Source organism: Strix uralensis, chromosome 26, assembly GCF_047716275.1.
Source record: "Strix uralensis isolate ZFMK-TIS-50842 chromosome 26, bStrUra1, whole genome shotgun sequence".
NCBI classification, from domain to species: Eukaryota; Metazoa; Chordata; class Aves; order Strigiformes; family Strigidae; genus Strix; species Strix uralensis.
The window spans coordinates 2,587,066-2,604,733 of record NC_133997.1 but is presented as its reverse complement, the minus strand read 5'-3'; the positions used below and the strand labels follow the sequence as shown (position 1 = coordinate 2,604,733).

Sequence of the window (17,668 nt, the reverse complement as noted above, 5' to 3'; positions counted from 1 at the left end):
CCCCAGAGCCACACTTTGCAATTTCAGGAAGTAGAAATGCAACTTTACGGCTAGTCTGATTTCCAGTCAAGCTCAGCGTTAGCTGTGGCCGCGCACCCACACACCCCCAGGGATGCCAATAAAGGATAATAGTGATTGAACCAACATCTGAACTGCAGGAGTGCTTCTGTGAGCAAGGACGAGTAAACAAGTGCCTCCAGGCCATATTTGGATCATGGAGTTCCTCCTTAATCTGCCTTAATGTGAAAAATTAGCAGAAAGTCTAACAGCTACGCTGTAGTTCTATCCTGTACGTATGTTATTGAACTAATTGATTGCCAAAACAACGATGGGTTACCCTTTTGGATAGGAAATAAAACACTCTAGGCATATGAAAGTTACTGCAGATCTTTATTGAAAAAGATTTTGTCTTTTTCTAACCAGAACAACCCAGAAAGAAATTCTGAAACAGTTCATTCTTTTTTTTTTTTCATATTTACACACAGAATTTACATACATTGAAGTGAAAGAAATTTAAAAGCAATCTTAGCAACCACAGGCTTGATTCATAACTGCATTATCCCAGTTTTACCCTCTTTGTACTTGTAAAACTGGAGTAAGCAGTGGTGAACTAAGCTCCTTCTAATTAATTTCTTTGCTGGGTTTTTCTGCAAATGTAAGCCACTAATTTCAATGCACCTGAGCTACTGCTATTTTCAAACAACTTTATGATCACTTACATGATCTATTGCTTATGTCTTCCAGATTTGTCAATATTAAACAACAAAATATTCTTTCAAAGTCGTCAAGACTTTCGACCTGAGCTTGCAAACCTCACTCAGGCACAAACTGCACGGTCACTTGAAATATTGCCTGGGTGGCAACTGAAATGCTGGACACCAGGTAATAAACAGCGCAATAAATTATTTTGCAGTTAGTCTTGCAAATAATAAAATCACCTAAGGATCCTGGGCTTTAGAAAGCAGAAAAACCCAGAGAAATTGTGTTCACCAGCCAAGCATCCCTTGTTTATTAAGAAAACAATAAACATAGTTAGAAGGGGATATATCTCCTGCAAATAACATTTACCTGTGGCATGGCACTCCTGAACATCAACAATAATATTTACAGTTGCATCCATCAGAGGAAAAAGTAAAGCTACTCATTCTCCAGGAAAGAAAATCAGAAATCTATAAAGAAAATGTGTGCACCTTCGGGCCTGGGAAACTGCAGCACAGAGAAACTTTCCATAGCAGTAAGGCACAAGAGAGGTCGCTAAGGTTCCCTGGCTCAGCACGACATCACTGACTTCACACTCAAATGCTACAGAGCAAACAAAAGTATTGCTGGCTAATTGCAATATGTAGTATTTTGCATAGTAATGCCATGAATTCCTTGTTAGACTGAAGCGCAGATTTTGGAAGACCCTGTCTTCTCAATGATCTCCTGATATAGGGCCATGTCTTGCAATCCTGACTCAGGCAAAGCTCCCGGTGACTTCAGTGGGACCAGGATCTGTCCATTGTAGAACATGCAGCATTACCAGCCAGCCACAAAATCAGCCCCCCATCTTAAAGGTGGATATTTTCAAGTCCAAAAACATCCTGCATCTGAAAGACCGTGACCCCAAACCACTCTGCCACACCTACATGGCTGTCTTCTAAAGGCAGACAAGGTGAGAACTTCAAATTACAGCTTTGTGTGAACTCCAGTGTTTCATCTAGGCCACTCTATGCTGCTCTGCAAATAGACACAGCTGACTGCACTGGTGTTTCGTTCAGCTCTAATGACTTTTTGTCTTCAGACTAATGCACCTACCTGCACCAGTAGAACAAAACTACACTTTACATTTTCCTATTTTCCAAAGGAGCCATTCAATTTCGGAAAGAAAAATGTCAATTTAGGCTCCAAAAAGGTTTTGTAGCAGCCTAGATCAGGTAGAGGTTCCTCCACGGACAGGGCAAAGACACACACAAGGCATTTACACTGAGCTCTGGAAAGCAGTCCTATTAAACTAGGTCTTGTCAATATTTAAAGGCAAGTGTACCCTCACCAAATCTACAGCTGGCCACAGCCACACTATAGTGTCTCAATTTGAGACCATGCCCTGTGTCTGAGGATGAAAGTCACCTCGTGCTGATGCTGAGCACAAGAACTATGCAGTATCAAAAGCCTGCCTGGGAAAGGTAACAGGAACTGTAACAGCAGAGAAATCTCGTGCTGAGCCCCAGAACAAAGCAAGTTTCACACAACACACAGGCCATGTTGTGCTAGAGGTGGACTCCAAAGTCGCAAGTAAAGTTCCCACCCCACCCCCCAGCCTGCTTTTCCTCTGTACTCAAAACTCACTGTGGTGCCAAGGTGAAGTATTGAGTAGGTGAGGATCAGGCCCCAGATGTGCACCTTAAAGCCCTTCAACAGAAAGAGCATTGTTTAAAACATACGTATCATTGTCTTCATCTTCTAGAAGCAGCTTCTCAATGGGCAGTGTGCCGATGACTCGTCTGGCATCCTCCAGCTCCTGGGGGGCTGGTTCAGGAATGGAGATCGGCAAGGGTACAAACTGTGGCCCGGAAAGCGTGGAAGACGCTGGCTGGTACTGCAAAGTGGAGGCTGGCAGTGCAGAGAGGGGCTGTGCCCATGGGAAGTATGTGAGAGGTGGCTGCTGATCTGTCACCTCAAGCTGAGGCACTACAGCGGGGGTGGTGCTTCGGGGCTGTTAGAAGAGAAATAAAACAAAATAAAACAACTGGCCAGGTGGGGTGGGGAGAGGACACAGAACAAGACTAGGGATGCTCAGTCTCACTTTTAACATCCCTTTTCCTGTCACTCTGGGTTAAGCGTTATACTGAGTGTGACAGTTTTCCCACGCTGGCTCCCATGAGAACGGTGGCTGTGGGTGTGCCAGGTGCTTGCTGCCAGTAGCTCACACTCATGTCAAGTTCTCTCTAGCTTTCTGTTCCCACTCCCACCCTCTCTGTAAGCCCATGAGACAGTTACACCCTATGGTGAAAAGTGCCTTCTTGGCCAGTCTCTCTTGTAAGCTGAATGCATGGGCACGGCTTTGCAGCCACAAGGCTGAAGTCAGCTTTTCTGGCCTCCGCGACAGTCCACCCTGACCGGTCCCTGGCAGCCAAGCAGACACGTTTGGAATGACAGCCCTTCCTTACCAGTGGAGGCCACAGGATGCAGGCATGGGCCTTTGCTGGCCTGATGGGTCTGTTTGAGCAGCTGAACTGAAGCATTAAAAGGAAAATAAGCTGCTTGAGCTCAACTGAAACAGACTTATCTGCCCTGTTCCTCTAAGGAATAACAAATCTTCTTGGGTCAGCCAAACATTTTGTCCAGCCTGACACCAAATATTCTGCTCTGTTGATGTGCTATTTTGGCCTTGTTCTTCCATCTTTAAATAGCAATTTTTGAGAAATGTATCGCCAACTCATTCTTCCTGCTTCACCTGGTAGATGTGTTTCCTGGAATCCCATCTACTTGTTTTTTTCTTTTTAAGTCCAGAACTAAATAGTGAAGAATCCTCTGGATACTGATGAGCTCTCTAGTGGGACTGTGTCCTAAGTACTTGTTCAGACAACAGCATTTATTGGCTGTAATGTGCATCCACTCAGTGAACTATTCGAATTCTGCTTCCTCAGGTATTCCAAACCCAAGCTGAAGAACAGCTCCTCAAGCTGGAAGTGATGACAACAGTAAAGATACTATTTCCCATTATTATTCCCGAGCTGCAAACAGCGTTCTCCTACTGTGAATAACTGTTCACAGACTTGAACAAACCCAGGGCAATGGCAGCTCTGCCGCTGACTCAATGGGAGATGACTCATTTCCCAGGACAACAGCAAAGAACAGCGTATGCGTTAATAACGTGGAAAGTCTGGAGGAGTGTAGGGAGATGCAGAAACAGCAGTGAAGTATAACTGATTTCAGTGCAACCACAACTTTGTCCTGCTCAAACTATACTGATGTCCAGCACAGTGCAGACGGGGCCAGTGCTAGAACAAGTATGTGTCAGGGATGCAAAGTCACACAACATTATAGTAATTAAATAAATTACAGTAATTACATCTGGCACTCCCCGTGGCTCTTGCTAGAAGGTGAAGGATTTGCTGTCATTTATACCTAGGCATTTTTGACTTACTGCAAAATTGGTGATCAGTGGTTGAGAAGTATAAGTCAGAACAGATGAAGGTCCCACCAGTGTGTAACTGGGACACATAGGCTGAACATACATATCTGCTGTGTATGGACAGTTGACTGCTTCGTGGGACACATAATCAGGGTAAGTGGTCCACTGAGTTAAAGGCTGTAAGGACGAGGGAGAGGGCTGGGAGATCCAGCCAGAACAGAGTGCTCCTTCATCTGCGACAGGCAATGCAGGGGCAGCAACATCCATATCAACGCAAGGCTGGCCTAAAAAACAGGAGAGGATTAAAGCCCAGTTCAGCATAGCCTTCCCTGCAGCATGTCTGAGAAACACTTAGAAAACCAGGGAAACGTTACCCATTGGTGAATAGGCAGGAAGTGGCTGATGGGGCAAAACAACCTAGAAGAGAGAAGAAAAATATCCAGGGATTAAGACCATAAACACTAAATTCAATCCCCTCCGAGAAGCACCGAGGGACAGATCATATTAGCTATTATCAGCTGATTATCCGCTACTACTTCAGTGTCAGTGCCCCAATGTTCCCACCTGCCTCCACAGAAGGGCCAGAAGAACTGAGCCTGGCAGCCAGTACACGTAACCCCAGCCCTGTCCATGGGCCCAACCAAACTCCACATGTCCCTTCAGCTCAAGGGGGCCTTAAACAGTATTTAAACCTTGTGTTGCAGAGGGAATTCCTCTTCAGAGAGGAGCCAGCCTGCTTCCTCCTGGGAGGACAGATAGAGGTAGGCTGAAACTAAGAAGCAGATAGCCAAGGATGGCCCTGGCTGATCTCTTTTTGTGCTCTTGAACAAGCTGCTTCACTTCCGAGCCACTTTCTCTTCCTAGGAGTTGGATCCTCCCACGTGCAAAGCGCTTTCACCCTTCCATTAAGTCAATGGTGATCAAAGGTGCTCAGCACCCTAAAGGCACTGCACCTAAAGTAAAGATATATTTAAGAGTATCTCCAGGTAACATCAGTTGCATTGCCTTGAAAATGCTTTAGAGATGCAAAGGTTTCTTTCATTGCTAAAGTATTAACAGCTGGTGCCAGAGCTGGTCAATCATTTAGCTGCTGAGGAAAAATTTTCTGCCTGTGTTTGTTTTTTCTCCTACCGTTGTAGCTGCCGTTGCACTGGCATTATGAACATTTCCCCGTTTCCTTTTCAATAGCTCCTTCACTGGCTCTTTGACACGGACGCCTTGATAGGGGCGAGGCTGTGGCTGCTGTTCTGGAGCAGAAGCTGAGGAAAAAAAAAAATATGCAGGTGACATTTATTTTCCTTTCCTGCCATTTGCACAGAGCCAAAATCCCCGTGGCAGCCTGCTTGTTTGCAGGCTGTGCTAGTCAAAGTGCCTGGAGTCTGGACTCAAACATTTTCTTCCTTAGCTAATGATGTCTTTTGGCTGATGTGTGACATCAGACGGCACAGGCCTTCTCTCTACCTTTGTTGCTTGGATGCTGTGATCACACAGATGGATCGTGAAGACAACCTAACCCGAAATAAGTATGCCTGCAATTCCCTCCAGCTGTTAAATAGCTGCAGCAATACCAAGAAATTCAGCCCCCCCTTTTTTTTTTCTTGCAGAAGAGCATTCATACACAACTCACAGCACGAGCCGGGATGGTCGGGAAGGCAGAGCTGGCGGATTTCCCGCCTTGCTGGCAGGTGTTTTCACGGGCTGCAGAAGCCGCGTCCTATCAGGCACAGGGTGTGACGAGCATGCTCTGTTGAATAACTAGGCATATTGCTTTAGATATTTATGAAAGCCAGGGAGGATGGAGTACAAGGAAAAGGGGTTCCTGCTGTTACACAGAGGATAATACTCATTCCTAAAAGCAACAGCTATCAACAGACCTCCACCTCCCTACGAGGATATATTTTATACGCAAGTGAAACAAGAGTAGCAGTGGTGAGCCACACGCTCTGAAAGGAGGTGGAAAAGGGCATTCCTCCTCAAAACTTCCCAATTAGGTAAACAAAAAACAAAAACACGGAAGAGCAACAAACAAATGCTGGTTCTCCTCAAACTGTCTCCAGACTAAACATTTCATTCTGCTGCCTTCAATGAGGTTTCAGTGTGTTAATGGTGATGTTCTACTTTTTTTCCAGGCTTCTGACAAAAATAGCATGCTTATTTTATTCCTTCTGTCTTCACCCGTGTGTATCTGCTTTATGTTGCTTCAGTGCCATGGATCTGCAGTGCAGCCATCTACACACACCTGAAGGACAAATCAGACTCCGAGTATATCCGACAGGCACATCACACAGATTGGTTAGTAGATATCTACCCTAAGACATAATTGCTGGCCATGTACATACATATAAAAGTAGAGATTAGATATTCAAGAGAAATACATTATATTCTGTCCTTAGATGCAAGCTATAAATGCAACCCAAATTAGAAAAGCATCCTCATCTGGAAAGCTGTTTAACTCATCACAAGTTTGACACGCATACCTCATCACCTCGGGAACACGTAGGTACACTTAAGTGCCATCCTGGCCAAGAGACACGTTTCTGTTCCAAGCAGAGCTTTGCTCATAGCCCGGCCAGGAGGTTTCTAATGTGGTGAGCTGGGACATGATACAGCTTTGCAGACAGTTATGTTGACAACACAGCTCAGAGCTTAGAACCATAAAGTCTGAACCGTTTTGAAAATTAAAGCTTCCAGCCAGCTAAAAAGGCCTATCACAAAGCCTTGCAACACGTGGAAGTAGAGGAAGCACAGTTCTTCATAACCCGATATTATCAACCCATATTTTACATAAAGTATTTGGAGGCAACTGATAGCAGAAGGAAACCATAGGATATCAAAGGTCAGGGAGGCCCGATATTTGTAAAGCCACTGATAGCACTAGTGGCTACCTGCCCCTTTTTACTGCACTTTGATTTGTAAATACGCTAATTGATAAGTTCCCATTCCTAAAGATCACAACTGGCCTTTGGTTTTATGAAGTACAGGTGGATATCCAGCTCAAATCTTAAAATATTATTCCACCCAGGAAGTATTTACTCAGATTTACATTCTGTGCCTCACACATCACAGAACAAGATGAATCATTTTACTTCTGATCATCTCTCCCAGTTACATACAATTATATGCACACTGAGATGTTTCTGTTACAACTTGAGGGGGGAGTAAAACTTGAGTCTAAATACAGACATTGTAAGTTAACCCAAAAAAATATTTAACAGAATAAGGATCCCTACTTTAATTTCTTTTACAAAAATGAAATACTTCTTTCCCTTCAACTTTGCTCTACCATTAACTCTTTCTGACTCACTACATACCATTTAATCATGAAATCTTGATTGGCCATTATAAATACTTCTGGTATCAGACAACACTACATTGATGTGTTGAACTTTTGTCTTTTTTACCTTTATGCATATTGGGAAAATACTTTGCTTTAGAATAGAAGCTGAAGAAAACAATAGTTTTCAGCCTTTGCCTGATCTACCTTTGCTTTCTTTGGACATTTTTTAGGGGACTTAAAATTGGGTTAATTGCATTCTCATGAATCCTGTTGCTTTGGAAATGCAGTTAATGAAGAGAATTAAGGTCACTTTAATTCTGCATACAAGCATCCACAAGGGCTTTTAATACAGTTCACATTTTGCTTTTTAAATTTAATTAGTATTAATTTATCTGAGTGCAAACAATAGACAGTGCTAAAAAGTGCTGCGGTATGAGCTGTACTGAGAACTCTGAAAAGGAGCTGAATTCTAGATGGGAGGTCTGAAAGACCATCACAAAGGTGCTTTCTTGGCCTTAGAAGAGATTTATTTACATGTGGAAATTGTTTATTTGTACTTTACTGAAAGGCTCTGCAGAGTCTGACCCTGCTGCTGTTCTTTATGCTGCGTGAAAACAACTCCAAAGCAAATACAAGCTCTGCTCTAGGTTGCATGAGAGGGAGAACTGTTACCTCTTGAGTAGTATCTTATCCCTCAGTCATCACACATTTCCCTCCTTGCAGAATTAGGGTGGGGAAGGATGGCAGTTTCTGGCTCCAGGTTTGGGGGATGGGAAAGAAGAAATTTACTGTAAAAGCTGACAAATATACCTATTCAGAGTTTCCGGTGTAAGCAGAGTAACCAAAAAAAAAACCAAAAAACAACCAAAAAACCCAAAGTCTGCAGAACATATTTCGGTTCCCCCAAGCTGACCTCCAGAAATAAAAATAATGCTAGCACAGCTGCTTTTCCACTGTTCAAGTGTGTACCAGGTCTGAGCATCACAGAAACCACAGCAAAATGACTTTTGGCTTCAGTGTACAATTCCTCATAAAGCAAAAGAAATATGATAATTTTAAAATAAAAGCATTTTGAGAAATAATGACAATTAAAATATCCTTGTAAAGGAAGTACCTGGATTTAGTAGTCTCCAACTCCTTATACCAGGGTTGTCTTAATAAACTACGAAGCCTGCCTTGGACCAAGTTTCAATTATACTTTTATTTAAGTCATGAGCTGCAAATGCATCAAGGTCCACATGCCCAAATTCCATTCAAACAAATAAAAGGGAGAGCAGCACGTGTGCTCCAGTGCTCAAGTGCCCACTGAGTTCTAGCTTGTCTCATACAATTCAAGAACCGTAGAACAGGCATATGCTCTTCCTTAATAGGCACTGGATCTTGATTTGCAACTGCTCTCTGAAGTGGGAGCAGTATGAAGCATCAGAAGTCAAGAAAGAAGGAATCTAACCCAACTAGTAGGAAGCTTTGCAATAGTTTCTATGTGTAAATGTATTTTAGCTAATTGCAATGCTTTTGTCAGGCTGCCTTACAAATCCATGGCTCGGGCTCCTTTCATCAGCGTTATCACTTACTGTATTTGTTGAATGTCGACAAAAGCCTAGCATAAACCTTAAAGCCTTTTAAGTAAGCTTTCAAAGTGGCTGGATAACAACAGTTAAAGAAAAGGTACCAAATGAAGCAGTTTCAGTAGCTCCAAGTATCCAAGTGACAACAGAAGAAAGCCCGTAATGATGTTTGATTCCAGACTGCACAGAGAAAGTTGAAGGTTGCCCATTTCAGTGGGCTCTGAATGACAATTTGACAGCTCCATTAGTGTTGTTGCGAGGGTCAACACACTCTATATTCGTTATCCCTCTGCCAATTGGATTGCGCCTTAGAAAAAAAATATAATTTTTCCTGCTGAGTATGAGTCCAAATTGTGCCGAACGCAGCACGCGTAGCCAATGGGGACCTCGGTGTTTGCTTTTGGGGAGCAGCTCCAACCCCAACTCATGGGCTGACAAGAGCTTCAGGAACATGTTTCACAAGATGCCTTTGCCCAAAATGCTGAGCAGATTGATGTGTTGGGTGGTGATCCTACAAACCCTGGCCTTCATGTTTTGTGCTTTGGAGAACCTAACAGAGAGATGTCCACAGCATCTAGTGCAACAGTCAACAGTATCCTGGTTTGGCATATTTGTCACCCCCAGATTTTTGCCAGCACAGTATCTACATGCAGATACAATCTTCTTAAAAATACCTGCTTCTTAATAACATCCATGAAACGCTGGTCTGAGTAAGAGATCAGACAGGGAAAGCATACCGGAGACATTGCCAAACAATTAACCCAAGCAACTTCAAAACACATCTTCCTCCACATTTTTATTTAAACGTTGCTGAAAGCAGAGGGAAGATAATGGCAAAACAGCTGTTGGAAGACTGCAAGTACTTAAGTGTGACAAGTTTCAGATCACTAAACTTCATATTAGCACCACTGGTCTTCACACACACACGAACTGCGGATCAGTTTAAACCTTCATCCTTTCAAACAAGGCAGAACTATTTCCCATCAGGCCAGTTTTCAGTTTGAAATATACTGCTAATCTTTAAGAGTTTGCATGACTACCTGCCTGCAAGAGCAAATGACATACTTGTCACCGTTTCAGAAGATTTACTGTTTCTTTGCTCACACACTGACATGTGATAAGTTTATCAATTGATCAGCGTTAGCAGTGTAAATATTTTCCTCTTCTCAATTTTTTATTGTACTGGAGGTGAAAGAAGAAAAGAAACACAATAGAAAAATTTTTCTTATTTGCAGTAACACCAAAAAGCAAACGGTAACTCTTGAATAACAAGAAAAATTTAGATTTCAATTAACAAACTAGTGAGTTCTGGCTTGGATATTGAAGACCAAATTACATTAGGCAGCTGCTGACATTTTTATCGTACACAGTGAACTTTTGCTAATAAAAAGAAAAAAGCTGCTCAGGTTTGTAAACACTACTTGGATGCTTAGACTCTAATCAAAACCTTTTTACAATAAGGTATCAATGCCTATTTAGCACAGGACTAAATATTTCACCATGGTTGTCTGCATTTCACATTGACTTCAGATACAGAACCCTTCAAAAATATTTTTTTTAAAAAGTATTAAAGCTAATAATATTATTTTGGGTCTGTTGATGCTTTGGAAACGAATCAGATGATCAGAGCTGACATCAGAACTGAAACGGCTGCTTTTGTGATATTGATGATGCTCCACAGCACATCATGGGTCACTGTGAAAAGCACTTAGATAAAACGTAGCTCTTACCAGCTAGGCAGGCAACCTTCATATGAGAATTATTTAATCAGCTCCCCCTGTATTTACATCCAGCCCACCTAACCATTCATAGCAGTGGATCAGCAAGGAAAGACAAGGAAATCCAAGTACAATTCTTAGCTCTGTCCCCATAGGAAATTAAGGGAAGGGTCACCCAATTGGTAGATCTCTGAAGTTGCTCAGCTGCCCAAGGTTAAGTGCTTTCATAGAATTGTCAAAATCAGTGCTTTTAGAAATCCCTGCAAAGGAGGACCTGCAGTCCTTAGGCAGTTAGACTCCCCTTGAAAACTCAGAACTTCACATACCTATACAACTATGAGAAAAACAGTCCTTAATCCTTTTGGCTTTCTTGTGTTTGTACCGCTCTTGGGACAACCACCTGCCAGTCCTCACAGGGGTATTTAGGTGGTGCTGGAAAGGTAATCCAACTGCAGCCATTCTCATGGGAACAGCCAGAGTTTGGATGCTTGGACTCCCATCACAACACCAGTACCCATTTATGCAAGGCAGTAAATAGTGCAATATTTGTTCAGGTCTCTGTGCTCCCTCAAGCATAGCCATCCAGCTGGGAGGCTTAAAGCACACTGCAGAATGAGGGTTCCCTGCTCACGACCAGAGATGATGAACCCTGTCCTTATTTGCTGGCTAATTACAGTTTCCCTGAATCTGTTACTAAGAGTGAAAAAATGGGATCTTCCTTTGTCTCTGCTTTGTGGTAAGTCCAGGGCAGGAAAACAAAGTGCTGGAATTCATTTAACTGTCCAAGACCCCAGATAGTAACATGACATGGAGCCACACAGGAGAAAGGTTCTTCATTTCAACTTCATCCCAAGCCCTCAGCATCCTCCAAGGTGTGTCCTCCTTTTTAATTGCTCTGACCAATCAGTCCAAAGCGAAACCATCTGCAACTCATGCCCTTGGAAACAACAATCAGTTATTTCTACCAAGATCCATCTTAGCGAGTTGTGTTGGTGGTAACAGACTTGGCTGGCTAGTAAGTACCAGGTCGCTGGTACCTGGCCTAAATATATCTATATAAAATACAGACCCAACTAAATACATTCTCTATCTGGCCCCAAGAATGAATAACCCATCATACTGTGCTCAGACACAAAATCATGTGTACAACATTGCCAAATAAATAATGAAACAACTCAGAAAATGTTTCTCTGTATTCCATTTGGCTATTGCTTAGTCCATTATCTTGCCAATAGCCTTTCCATCTGAAATTATACATCTCAAGACCCCAGGTTTTCATGTCAAGGCCCATTTGAAGGACTGAACATGCAGCTCTTATTGTGCATCTGACATTCCAAATCTCCTTTTCCATTGTTTTTTGTAGACAACCCTGACAAGGAAAACTGGACTGGAGTGGATTATTGCCTATGCTGTTTGTTGTACTACGGGTGGGTATTTCAATAAAGATTTAGTTAAATGCAAAGCACTAAGCAAACATCTGGGCAGAGAATCTGCTCTATAATAAACAGAAGAAGTCAGAGCATGAGCAAAAGAGCTGAGTGATGGTTCATTGCTCAGCATAAGGAAATGAATTCAGGAGGGTTCTGAGCATGATTAAATCAATAGGCTAAATATTTCACTTGCTTACTAACAACTCAGTACAGCATTTGACTAGGTCTTTCTGCTCTCTTACATAGCGCTGTAACTACCAAAGTCACTGAAACATATTAGTCTGACAGTAATATATTTCAGAATTATGACCAGTATCTTTATTTTCAGGTGTTTATCTGCCAAAAATCAAATCGGTCTTGGTCTCCAGAAGATCTACGTGCACCCTGACTGCACTGTTCTTGGGGGCACGGTATGCTTTCGACTACTGCCCTTTTAGAAAAGGTCTCCTTCACACCTCTGGATGTTCTAAGCGAGTGGAACTCCTGGGAACACTGTGCAGAACCTACGTTCTGTTCCGACACAAGGAAGCGCTGCAGATCGGCAAACAAAGTGTTAACTTTGTATGTTTCTACCTGCATAGAAACAAAATCAAGGGGACACCTGAAGACACTTGGGAAACAACATGAAAGGCTGGCTTGTAATCGCTGCTGCTTTGATTATTCTAACAACAACAACAGCTTCCAAGTGCTACATAAGAGTTGGATGCATTGGCCATGTAGTGGTGAGAGCTGCTAAAAATTATGTTTCAGAACAAGAGAACCCCTATTACAAAGGGGAAGCTGAGATAGACAGAAAGTGTCTTAACCATAAGTCTCACCCGCACATCCCAATTCCTCCCAGCCCATAATACTCTTTCCATTTTAGTAATGCAAGCTTTCCATTTAATTGCTTATGTGGTCATTCATAGAGCCCGACACCTGCTTTGTAAAGCATGGATGGGCTCAACTTTCATACTATCCATCTTTCCCAGTGGGGTTTTACCAAAATTAAAACTCACAAGGTGCAGCATATTGCAGTTTCACCTCTCGGTCTCATTATCTGATACTTTCAGAAAGGCTGTATAGAGCCCCACATCTGTTGTGGGCAGAAAAGTCTCTATGCACTTAAAAAGCATTTAGGAAGAGGTTTTCAAAGGTGCAGATTCACATATCTCAGTTACGTGGGAATCCAAGCAGTCAGTGGAACGCTACATAGCTGAATGTTTGCCTCGGGTGCAAAGTCCCATTGGATTGCACCATGAGTTGAGTGTCCAAAGCATCACCTAGATTTTAAACTCTTGAAGAATTTCAACCTGCTTGCATACCCTCTCATAACAGAAACCGTTTGCGTGAAAGGTCCTTTTCATTTTGTTTTCAAAATACAATGAGGTAACTATCTGCAGAAAGAGGAAAGTAGCTGGTGCTGCCCATTAGAAATTTCCCAGCCCTGAAGGGTTGCCGGGGTGCAGAGCGGGCTTGCTTCCATTCAGCAAAATCCTGCCAAAAGCTGGGAAGCCCCAACCAGTCACTTCGCTTCTGCCGTGGGAGGGGATGCTTTCAGGCTGAGACACTCTCTGGGGTTTTGCTGAGCGGAAGCTCTGGGCCCCACTCCTGCAGAGAAGTGCACTGTGCCGTGACCCTGAGGGAACGATTTCCAGTGCGCAGGGCCAGTCATGCGAGACTCCCAGGAGAACAAGAGCTTCTGACCATAGCAGCTGAGGGCAAGGTCTGTTAGTTTTCCTTCTGTTCCTGCAGGACTTTCTACGGAAGGGTCCCCTGAAGAAGTGGGAAACTGCCCCTCAGAAGGTGCCCATGAGAAATGCCCTCTGGCGAGGTCACACCTATTTAAATGAGTTACTGTATCACCACTGAGCTTTCAGTTTGGGAGAGTTTTTTGTTCTTTGGTGGTTTTTTGTTGTTGTGTTCTATTTTTATAGCTAGAGAAAACATGGAAATGATAACAATTCCTTTTGAAACCTCCTATTTTGCTAAAAAAAAATTTTCATCCAAGTCAAGGCATCCTGATGAAAGAGGTTGCCAGGACTCTTAAGTAGTCTCCTTCCACACAGGTACTCTGCCTTTGCTTTCAAGCTGGCACCACTCTTGACTGGAATTGCAAACGCAGCTCTGGCCGGGGTACCAACTCCGTACCAGTAAGGCAGGAATGCCTTCCCATCCAGCATGCCCTTTTCTTCCTCCAGCAACATTATACCACATAACCTGCTCATATTCCTGTATTGCCTAGTCATCCCTGCTGTTTAAATATGTAAAGTTAGGCTCAATAATAGTCTTGGTTTTTAATCCGGTCTCTTCCAGAAACCAATTCCATACTATGAAATTTGCAGAGAAGCCTTAGGAAATTAAATGCCTGGCTCCAGTTGACGTTCACTGGCAGTTCAGTCTGTGCCTTCCTTTACCTTTCTTCCAGCTCAGTTATTACAGCATCCCTGCTGACTCTGACAGATCCCAAGCAAGAAAAGGTCTCTTTTACATGTGCCTCAGTACATGATCATATGCCTCTCTAGTCTGGTTACTCCATAATACAGCAGCTTAGACCAAAGGGAAGAAATTTACCTTCAGGGTGAGAAAAGTCAAGCCCTGACATCCTTTCCTGGGAGAGCCATTTACGTGGCTGGGCTGGCAGCACAGTACCACAGGTGTGCAAAATGGAACAGTTGCTCTTGCCAGGATTAGAGCCATCTGGTTCTACACCGAATAGGGGATGCTTTGTTCCATAATTGGGGAAACGCTTCACCCCCACTGACTTATTGCCCATCTATCCAGGGTGCGCTTTTGGCAGAATACCTGAGTAACTCATTTTGGTTTTAATTGTACTGAAAACTTTCTGCACAGCAGAGAAAAGCTCCTCCTGCTCCCTAGGTAGGAAGCAGAGCAGAGCTTTTATGCTCTCACATTAGCCTAGGGCTCATGCAAGCACACACCAAGTTCCCTGGTCACCCATACTGCCTCTGCATCAATTTATACTTTAGAGCAAGCCAATGGTTCGCACGTGGGCACTGGAACATCCATGTGGTCACAGGTGGTTTGAACCAGCTGGTACAGGAAACTTGAGGCCACAGCTGGTCACACTAACACAAAATATAGGTGCACCAGAGACACCAAACAGAGACACTGTGAAGTCTGACTTCCTCTGAAGCCTTTGGGACCTGGCACCTGAGTAGCTGTACTGACCTGAGCAATCTACCTAGACTCACACAGGGCATCTCCAGTAGAGCAGGCAGTTGCACCCAAGCTGCCTGCATCCCAGCCATCAAAATACTCTTCCTGTATCTGCAAAGCCAAAGCACGTAATTCATTACTGCGATGGTATAGAGAAGAAGCAGGGTTAATAAGATAGTAGTTCCACGTTGGAAAAAGGAACTCTAACCATGCAATGACAGCAGAGAAAGGCAGCAAATGCCAACAGCGAGCACAGACTCAGCCTCTTTTGTGTCTTAGTGAACATCATGCCAGGCTGCTCTAGCAACCAGCCCAGGAGCCAGAGAGAAGTCTGGCCACTCCACTGGCTGCTTCGTCTGACCAATGTGAAAAGGACTTTCTCAGCAACAGAAGTCAAATCAAGGCAGTTACTATGTCTCACACAGACTTTCAAAACTGCCAGAAGGCATTGCTGTAACAGGAGATTCAAGCCTTGAGAAGCTCAGTGGGCACGGAGGGACAGGCAGGTAATGGCCAGAAGTTGTCTTGCCTAAAAACTATCAACAGAGAATTGCTGACATCAAGATAAAGGTTCTGAGCTCTTCTCACGTGCTGCATGTGTCAAAGAAAAAATGCAAAGGTAAAATACCAATTCAGTTACTAATTTTGTTTTACCTAAAACATCAGGTTGTTAGTATTGCTTTATCATTGCAGAAAAAAAAAAACCCAACCAACTATTAATGGACTTCTGAGATGGAAGATTAGATTCAAATCTTGAATCTAATCATCTTGCAGTATGCTCCACATCGTATACCTACTAGTTCTGAAAACAGCACAATATAAAGGGGGAAACAAGGTGTGTTGCCATAGTGCTCCCACTTGCTGCTCAATACTTGTCAGACAAATTGAAACACGATTGAATAAGCAGTCAGAGCTTCTTGCTACAGCACGTTACAGTCTACAGCATAATTTCAGAAATACTTATTTGAGCTTCCAAAGTGTTGAAGCAAAAAAAGCAGGAGAAATGTGTAACAGAGAAAGCAGACTTAACTTCTAATAAGCTCGGAAAGTAGTAAACTAACCTCTGAACAACCTACAAGCTATTAGTTCCACATCAGATAAGTCATTGGTAAGTGTTTAAGAAATTAACTTCTTCCATTCAGGTATATTGCGTTATTCCAGGTTAACAGAACAGCATGGTGAAACGCAAAGGACGGCAGGACAGTTGCAAAAGCAAGCGTCATCTACAGATCCACACAGTGAGAATGAACAACTTGCAAGAAGCAAACACCTACCTGTATTATGATCTGTAAACTATTTGAGCAAAGGTGGGCCAAGAGGAGTAAAATAATCTTGAAAACAAGAAAAGTGATTTCCTGTAAAGTCATAACTGTATTGCCCTCAACTGCTTTGTTCCTTATCTTTTTTTATTAGTTGAAAAAAGTACATATCAAAAAAGGCACAGAAATAAGATTTCTCACAGGTTTCACTTTTAAAAAGGAAAATTTTCTGGTATGTAACCACTGTAACCTTTGATATAATACCTGCATCCTGTTATTGTTTTTATGAATCATAGTCTTCCACTTGATTCATAGTGATGAAAGCCAACAAAGCAGCAATGCTGCCCTGTGTTAATATCCCTGCTGGAAAATTAGCATCACGTCTTATCATTTGCCTCTCTTGAGCCATGCATCTCTTCACGAGTATCGTCTCCCATACTACGCTAATGCTTACTTATGCATTACAGTCTTCAGCTTTTATCACAGTTATGAAAAACAAATCAGAGCTCACTTACATTTTTGCCAGTGCATATTCTGGGTCAGGATGGAGTCTTTTTTCTCTTTGATGAAGATAACTTGGCTTTTTAATAGCTAACGTGTGTTTGACTCCTTTACGGGGATGTGATAACTGACTGTCAGGATGTTTCTTTCAGCTTTTTAAAAGCCCCATGTTCCCGCTGAACCCTGTGATGTCATCACATCCTCCAACCACAACCACTTCTATATTTTCCCTTGCTCTATGCTGTTCTTCATGATGCTAAACAGTTCCTCCAAAAGCCGTGAGCTCTGGAAGATATTATGCACAAAAAGGCCCTTGATATCACCAAAATGTATTTGAAGAAACAAACCTGGAACCTGCCACTCATGGGGCTTTTACCACAGAATTGCAGAATTAGGTCAAAAGGTTGTATAGCAGAAAAAAAACACAAGGGCCTTTTAGTTAGATTTTGACCTTCTGTGGCACTAAGGATGGTCTTATTTCACCTAAGACAGCAGTCTGCTGCTTCAGATGGCGTAACTGTTGGCTCCATACACCTCAGCTAGACTGAACCAGCCCACACGCCATGGCTGCCTGGCCCTTTAAATGTGCTACGCTTCAATTCAAAACTTGAGTGTTTGCTCCTGCCTTATGAGAATCTC

General features: G+C 42.9%; 1 protein-coding gene across 2 annotated transcripts; it reads right to left on the bottom strand.

Annotated features, from left to right (window-relative positions):
• Positions 1-371: 371 nt before the first annotated feature.
• On the bottom strand, positions 372-17,133 carry POU2AF1 (POU class 2 homeobox associating factor 1). 2 transcript variants are annotated; one of them, XM_074894904.1, is made up of 6 exons: positions 17,044-17,133; positions 5,249-5,376; positions 4,492-4,534; positions 4,130-4,401; positions 2,424-2,695; positions 372-1,494 (listed from the first exon to the last, which is right to left on the bottom strand). In XM_074894904.1, the coding sequence occupies exons 1-6, from the start codon at positions 17,057-17,059 to the stop codon at positions 1,479-1,481; spliced, it is 747 nt and encodes a 248-aa protein (XP_074751005.1). In that variant the 5' UTR covers positions 17,060-17,133; the 3' UTR covers positions 372-1,478. The 2 variants fall into 2 exon arrangements, with proteins under 2 accessions (XP_074751005.1, XP_074751004.1); XM_074894903.1 differs by having other exon boundaries at positions 372-2,695.
• Positions 17,134-17,668: the final 535 nt, after the last annotated feature.